The following is an 8253-nucleotide window of genomic DNA, read 5'->3' on the forward strand; positions in this document are numbered from 1 at the left end:
GTAACTGAGAGAGGATTTACAGACGTTTCCTTTTTCTTTATCTTATCTCGTAACTACGAGATCTTTTCTTGTAATTACGAGATATGGTGTCAATTTTTTTTTTATTCAGTGAATGCAATGCGCTTCCGTAGTTTTCATCCAGGCCCGGTGGATTCTTGTAAATGTCATTAGGAGCATTAGTAGGAGCCAGAGGAACAGATCATATATCATGTTATTATTATTATTATGTACTACTGTTAGGATATAGCAAATATAACAAAAAGGTATTTTTATTTATATCGATTTTTTATTTTTATTTAATAAAAGCTACCTATTGCAGCTTTAACTTTAGCCCTCAAACACAAAGACTCTATCAGAGATTAGAGGAGGGTCAGTCAGCTAAAGTTTATCCAGTTCCAGGAGAAAAACCTAAGCGGCTGTTGTTACATCATGTTAAACTGACGTAAGATATTTTGAGCAGTGTATTGTATGGGGAAAAAAAACAACAGCTGCCCTCAAATGATTTTTGTTCCCACTGGAGGTCAGAGTTCAACTGCTTTTTTGTTTACCACTATGTTCTTAGTCTAAATCCTTCACTCTTATGCAGAGGAAAAAAACAACTGAGGGCATGAGGAGATGAATTACATCACAGTATCAGACTTTCTTTTTTTTTTTTAAAGCTGACCTGAGTCAACTGTCCTCTCTCTCTCTCCTCCAGGCATTACAGCATGGTTTCTTTGACTTTGAGAGTTTCAATGTTGAGGAATATGAACATTATGAGGTGAGACATTATCATCAACTCACACTCACTCTGTTTAAAATGTTGCATACAGTTGGAGTACCTCAGTCACTGCATCTACTTCTGCAACATCTCTATGTTTTTAGCGAGTGGAAAACGGGGATATGAACTGGATCATTCCAGGGAAAATTCTGGCATTCAGCAGCCCTCACTCTCGCAGTAAGATAGAGAACGGTGAGTCAAACCTTTCCGCTAAAGTGGAATTAACAGAAACGTCCTGCATTAGTACTTAAATCTACTATAATTCAGTGCTAAGAAATCATAATCAGTGTGTTTGCAGGTTACCCTCTCCACGCACCGGAGGCATACTTTGCATACTTTCGACAAAATGACGTCACAGCCGTAGTCCGTTTAAACAGGAAGTTGTATGACGGCAGGCGGTTTGAGGATGCAGGATTTGAGCACCATGACCTCTTCTTCCTGGATGGGACCACGCCCTCTGACCTCATCGTCAGGCGCTTCTTGCACGTGTGTGAGAGCACTGAAGGAGCCGTGGCTGTGCACTGTAAAGGTAGGAGTGGATGTGTTTGCAGAAGATCGTGCAATGTATATAGTTATATCTATAGAGAGTGTGTTAAAAGTGCGACTGAGTGTCTAGGTGTCAAACATTTTCTTCATTTGCTAAAAACACAGCTGGCCTGGGCCGGACAGGCACTCTGATTGGCTGCTACCTGATGAAGCACTTCCGGTTCACTGCAGCCGAGGCCATCGCTTGGATCAGAATCTGCCGGCCCGGATCCATCATCGGCCCCCAGCAGAACTTCTTAGAGGAGTGAGTTTCAGTCTCAGTGGTTGCTTATTTCTCTTTTGGTGAGATGTGAGGCTTCTGGAATACAGATATTCAAGCTTACAGCCATTTTGGTTCCTTAACCACTGAAATGCATCAAATGCCATCAAATTATGTATAGAGGATGAATTCTCATGATTTGACATAACGTTTTGCACCAATAGGTTAGATTTTTTTGTACCAGGCAGTAAACATGTTCATTTCTGCTTATGGAGATTGACTCGCTTTTGAAGCCAGCCTCAGGTCAAGTTTTTGTTACTTCCATGTTGGCTTCATTCTTCAGCCACTGAGGTTGCCTGTTGGCTAAACAAAAGCATGTTAGCACTGTCAGTGTTAGCATGTTAGTATGCTCATGTTACAGTGCTTAGGGACCTAAGTACAGCCTCATAGAGACGCTAGCATGGCTGCAGACTCTAAGTCTTGTTAAATCCTGTTTATCTAATAACAAATGAGGCAAGTGTGTAGTGAGTTCTTTTCTTATATCTGTTTATTTTTAAACTTTTTTTCTACTGATAAATATATATATAACGACTGTAAATGTGCTCTTAGTGACTGTAAAAGCTCAGGCAAACTGTCTGCTTCCAGCGTGGACAGTGAGAGTCTGACAGCAGCTGGTTAGCTCTGTTAGCTCTGACTATCCCAGCTGCCTTTTAAAAATTTCTGGTAAGGAGGGAGCTAGCAGAATTTAGGGGTTCAGTTATACTTTCATCAGGTAATTCATCATGGTGTTACCAAAATGATGCGGGAGACAGCACTGCATTTCTTTTTTGTCAATTATTGTGCACAGAAAAGATTTTCTAGCCACAACTATACCTGAGTCAAGAATCTGACAGGCTGTGACTTATGTCTGTGAAAAGCACTAAATTAATACATGTTACTTACTCACAGTATATTCTGTGCCTTGTGTGTGTGTGTGTGTGTGTGTGTGTGTGTGTGTAGAAAACAGCACAGTTTGTGGGTCCAGGGTGACGTCCATCGCTCCAAACAGAAGCTGGTTCAGCAGAGACTGAGTCGACGGCAGCAGCTACAGCAGCAGAGTCAACAGCAGCAGAGTCAACAGCAGCAGCTTCACAGGCCCGACTCTGACGGAGGGAGACAGGAAGCCATGTCCTGCCTGCTCTCCAGCATGGATGACCTGTCAATCAACACCACCCTTTACAAATCATACAGCTTGGATGAGGTGAGGGGCGGGACTAAAAATAAATGAGGAGGATTTAAAACTATAAAAAGACACTTGATTTATGTGGATATCTTCAATGTTCTATCCATACTGATAATGAATACTTTCTCTCTCTCCCTCTTTCTGTGTGTATAAATGTGTGTAGAGTAACTGTAAGGAAGGCGGTCTAACTCAGGGAGACAAACTAAGAGCACTGAAGGGAAAACGACCACCTCGATCAGCCTCCTCCTCCTCAAGGTACAACTTAGTGATAACTTCTAGGGTTATGGTTAGGCATGTAACCTACGACGGACTTGATTTCACTCATGGGGGTTATATTTTAGAGATTATAGCTCACCCAGTCTTTTGTGCCAGTTGAAATACCTTTAAAGTACCAATACAACCCATAAAATGCAGTTTTCCACTTGCCAAAAAGTCATTTGAGCTCGTACCTTGTCACTGAAAGGTTTTCCTCACTAAAATACTTTACTAATACTAATTTCTTAGGATATTCCAACCATCCCCCACAGTGTTGGCACTAGAGGCAAGCACATGAGAGATGTGCCTCAGCTAAAATTTCCATAAAATGAACTCCAGGAGTCAAAGCAGATACCATCACCCTGGCAACCCTTAATTGCAGAGCACAGCTGATTAAGATGAGCTGATTACAGTTTGACAGACATGCACAGACAGACACACAAACACATTTTCATCATTATTTTTCAAGCATTAAACTCAATTAAAACCTTATAATGTTTTTAATACATTATCACATTTATTCAACTTTTCAGTCCCATTCATAGACTATTTCTCACTTTTCCAACTACAAAGCCATAGTGTCAGCTTTTCAACAAACCTTAAAGTCTTCCACTTTTCTACAGGTTATAAACATCATTTAACCTGTGCAGCCAGTAAATCAGTTTTTAGTGTCAGCTTTTCAGCAGCCTTTCTTCTCTAGTTAACTTAATACAACTCTGTAAATAGAGTAAACAATAAACAGTAAGGCTGTTATCAATTCGATTAAATTCTAGATTAACACTGCCTTGTTTTCTTTGAATCGTTTGTGTGAAGAATTTGAATCAAAACTAGAAATGGCAGACCCCGCCACTAACTAGTGATAATAAATACAGATAAAAAATAAATAAAATCGGTATTTTTATATATGTTAGGTATCGTATCAAATTTCAAAACATTGGTATCGCATGTTTTGAAATTTGATACGATACTTAACATGTATAAAAATACCGATTTTATTTATTTTTTAAACAATTTTACTGATACCTATGATTTTTAAATGGGTATGTGATTTTTTTAAATAATGGTAATTTTTAGACAAAATGTTACATTTAAAGGCCAAACACATAGCACATACCAATGGCAGTCTCCCTTCTCTCTTACATTCACAACACAAGTCTGTGTGAATATGCACGACTGTGTGTGCCCGCGTGCTTGGTTCTCACGTCTCATTTCCACCGTCATATGACACAGACTATCTCAATATGTCAGGGCTGTTTTAGCACAAACATTAAAATAGCGCACATGAAAACGTTTGGCAATGGTGCAGCCACCCACATTTTGATTTATGTAACTGTATTATCACTAATTTATTAAAGACGTCAATACCAAATGAGTAACTTGTGAGTATCAAAGTATCAATCCTTGGGATTGATCCACCCATCCCTAACACCAATGATAAAAACTACTATGTAGTTGTTACTGAATATAAATACATTGAATGGCTATTGCCGTGGTCCATCTACACAGGCGTTTCCACTTATTTTGCCTGATTAGACTGAGTGAGGGCTGTGTGGGTGTGTACAGAATTTGCTTGATTGACATCTGTCGGACCCTCCTATTTGTCTTGCATTAAACCTTTATCATTCTTATTGGTCCCTGTAGGTTGGTGACCTCACTTTATTCCAGCACAGCTCAACCCAGCTTCAACGTGCGTGTGCAGAAGAAGTGAAAACCTCTGTGTGGGTGTGCAGGGCTTTTAAGGATCACATCTTTAACCCTTTAAATGTGTTGTTCTAATATTCAGTTCATTCATGGTTTCTACCTATGCAGCATAAATATGTAATTTCATTGCGTTTTCATGAGTCAGCTGATAGCATTTGTTTTTTTGTCTGTCATCATATTTTACTCATCCTACATACATCAGTCCTGCTTTTGAAAAATGTCCAATCAAATTTTCACATAATGCTGTTATTGTTATTTGCTTTATATTTTATGGTTTGGAAAATATTACATGCATATGTTATAATCAGTTAATTCCTTTGTGTTTCTTATTCAGGTTAAACCTGTCCAAGGCCTCTCATTGCTCCATTCTCCCACCCCCTAAGCCCACTAAAGTCCCCCTCTCCTTCTCCTCCTCTAAGAAGCTGATTCGGAGCTCCTCCTCCTCTGGCACGCAGATCAGGAGGTGAGTGTCTACTTTATGATCTTGTTCCTTTTCAAAGGCAGTGCAGTCAGTTGGATCAAAACTATACGGCACGAACAGATAAACCATTATTTCTCATGTCACCCTCAGGATTAAATAAAAGGATGGCAGAGACATGAATCAATATGAATTCTAAAGTAAATTCTTCTCTTACTCTCTGTCTACTGTATGTCTCTCTCCCCAGCCCCTTCAGCCTCAGTCTGTTCAGCACCAGGCCTGCCATCATTCACTGACTTCACAGTCTGAGCTTCTGCTCAGCCGGCTGATGATGAAGTCAAAAACTGGACTGCCAACATGCTGTGGTTGTCTGGGCCTTAAACATTTTATCAACCTTGACAAATTTTTAATCTGACAAAGTAACTGCACGGCACCTTTTAATATAGAGATTCACCGATTCAAGAGCTTTGTAGAGTCAACTCCAAATAAAGAAACATATATTTCTTTACTGATATCAATATGTGTAAGGGCTACACCAGCTTTGTAAAAGTGTCGCTCATTGGACACGATACTGGCACCAAAACTCATCTCCATGTCTCCAGTAGAATATAAGTTAAAGAAAAACACAGAATTGTAGAAAAGCAATGTAATTTCACATACAGGTAATTAACAATGAACAAAGCTTAATTAACTAATGGGTTTAATAATGACAGAACTACATACTAGTATGCTGAAACACAGCTGTTAAGTACTCTTTACACAAGTAAAGGTCCAGTGTGTAACATTTAGGATGATCTATTGTCAGTAATGGAATATAATATTCATAGGTATGTTTTCATTGTGTATAATCACCTGAAAATAGAATCATTGTGTTTTTGTTACCTTAGAATGAGCTACTTTTATCTACAGAGGGAGTTTCTACCAAGTCCGCCATGTTGTAGCCCAGAATGGACAAACCAAACACTGGCTGTAGATAGGGCAATTTTTTGCTTCCCTTGGAAGTGAGGGAGTTGTAAACTGTAACTACACCACTAGATGCCACTAAATCCTACACACTGGACCTTTTTTAAATAAAATAAAAAGTAATAAAAAATATATATTTTTATTATTTTTTGATTAAAAAAAAACACATTGGCTTTAGCTCATGCAAAGCAAGGGTTTAACATTTTTTACTGATTCATACCCTTAGTCCATCCTGATGGCCTTATTCTATAAAGAAATAGAAGAAAGTTCTCCAACAAAACCTTAAAAAACGCAATCACTTAAGATTCAGATAAGATTTCCAGTATTTTTAACATTTCTTAGTGGTGTGTTTCAAGGAAAAAGTCAAGTGTTCCATAACATACATTTTCGGAACTATTTATATCCGTCAAGACTGTTGGAGACTCTTTACTACACACTGTAAAGTGAAAATAGTAATACAACAAGTTAAAAATACAAAAAAATCCTACTTAAAGAACTAGTGTGTAGCATTTTGTGGCATCTAGCAGTCCTGGGAATGAGAACGGGCTGTGAAGAGTGTACATTGGCAACCAAACTCGCAAACGGCTCCATCTACAACCACTGTTATATGAGCCTTCTAAATGTTTTACACTGGACCCTTTAAGTTAGAGGAGTATCATCAGAAAAATGTACTGTACTACTAACAGTTGTGTAAAAAGCAAGCCAGGTGTTTTCCCACCCAGCCAGCCTGAGTAACTCGGAGTTGACATTACATCACAGTACTGAATCTGGACTCGCAAAGTGTTTTTGTTTACTCATGATCAGCAGTGACTGGAAGAACACCCCTGGATGCAGCGGCATGTGTACTCCAACACTGGACTACAGATCAGAAGAAGGTTGCCAGGTTTTGATTTTCCATCTGTATCCCCCGTTTAATGTAACACCGTGTTCAAACAATGTAGAAATAACATCAGTAGAGTGTAAACAATGCCATATGATTCTCAACTGCAACTGCACTTCATTAGTAGAACCTTAATATACTCAATGTTTCTGACAAAAAAACTTACTTATTAGTAAATGTTTTGAATCAAGCAAGGAACACTGAGTATATGGGCAGATTATATACATACACAGTAGGTCAGTACAGATTTATCAAACAAAACAAGGCACAGAAACTTTGGATCACAGGGGTTCAAATGCTACTAATAAAATGTTTATTAACATATTTTTGTTTTTTAGTCAAAAATGTCACTCATGCAAGTCATTCATAAAGGGAAATGTTTCTGTGTGTGTGTGTAGCTGTGTTAGAACATGCATCTCTTTTATGATCAATGTACTTTGTTTTATGTTTTTTGTTTGTTGCACAGTGAACAGTAATCTTGCTATGCAAATGCTGTCCAGTTTTGAAACTGTGCGGCCGCTATTAAAATGTATGAATCTGGTCATGGACTATGTGAGACCATCATTGCTGGGGCTGTTTTGTGAATGTGTTCTGATCACTGGTTGATTTATTTTATATGCAGTTTGATAAGATAGCTGCCTTTAGTGTTGCTGCAGAGATTTCTATTTTTGAAATGAAGAATAAATATTGCTGCTGATGAGAAAATGATCCAGGTTACCCTTGATTGTGTATGTATATGAGTTAATGGGGGGAATGTGGAACTACATGGTAACACCATCATGGTTGAAGGTTTAGTTATTCAGAAAAAATAATCTTGATTTTTTTTTAAAGTAGATATTTTTCACCTCATATTGACTGTATTTGTACTTGGCACATTCAGGAAAAAACAGAAGTCAAAAAATGAAACCCTTTATGAAGCCAGTTTTGTCTCCATCCTCAGGGTTGTCTTGGTAACTGGTGACCTTTGTCATCACATCACTAAAGATACTGAATAAACATGCAGAAATGATGTCAAATGTAATTTGGTAGGGCACAGTAAGTAAAAAAATGTCAAAATCATCTCTTAACCTTCACACTCATTGATAGAAACTCAATATCTCAATTTATAGTTGAATTCAAATACTGTTCTGAAGATCAGAGTGCGCTGTTATGAATTAGAAAGAAGTAGCAGGGGAAGTTAGCATTATAATCCTAATGTTGAGTTTCTGTGCTTGTTGGTGCTGATCCATTTACAATATCCATCATATATCCATTAAAGTGACTGTAGAAACATGGCATGATGATATTTCTAGGTGATTATACACTAATG

The 8253-nt window shown here is 38.2% G+C and overlaps 1 protein-coding gene across 1 annotated transcript in view; it reads left to right on the forward strand.

Moving 5' to 3' along the window:
* Positions 1-5840, forward strand: part of LOC118334859 (dual specificity protein phosphatase CDC14AB-like) — a 17366-nt gene extending 11526 nt beyond the window's left edge. Inside the window, exons 7-14 of the mRNA XM_035670931.1 lie at positions 698-760; positions 865-952; positions 1059-1289; positions 1412-1550; positions 2505-2745; positions 2891-2982; positions 5018-5146; positions 5349-5840. Coding sequence (XP_035526824.1) covers positions 698-760; positions 865-952; positions 1059-1289; positions 1412-1550; positions 2505-2745; positions 2891-2982; positions 5018-5146; positions 5349-5397 — 1032 coding nt within the window. The 3' untranslated portion in view covers positions 5398-5840. The remainder of the gene's footprint in view (positions 1-697; positions 761-864; positions 953-1058; positions 1290-1411; positions 1551-2504; positions 2746-2890; positions 2983-5017; positions 5147-5348) is intronic.
* Positions 5841-8253: the final 2413 nt, after the last annotated feature.

The sequence above is a fragment of the Morone saxatilis genome, unplaced genomic scaffold (genome assembly GCF_004916995.1).
Source record: "Morone saxatilis isolate NCDOM2014 unplaced genomic scaffold, NCSU_SB_2.0 Contig23, whole genome shotgun sequence".
NCBI classification, from domain to species: Eukaryota; Metazoa; Chordata; class Actinopteri; family Moronidae; genus Morone; species Morone saxatilis.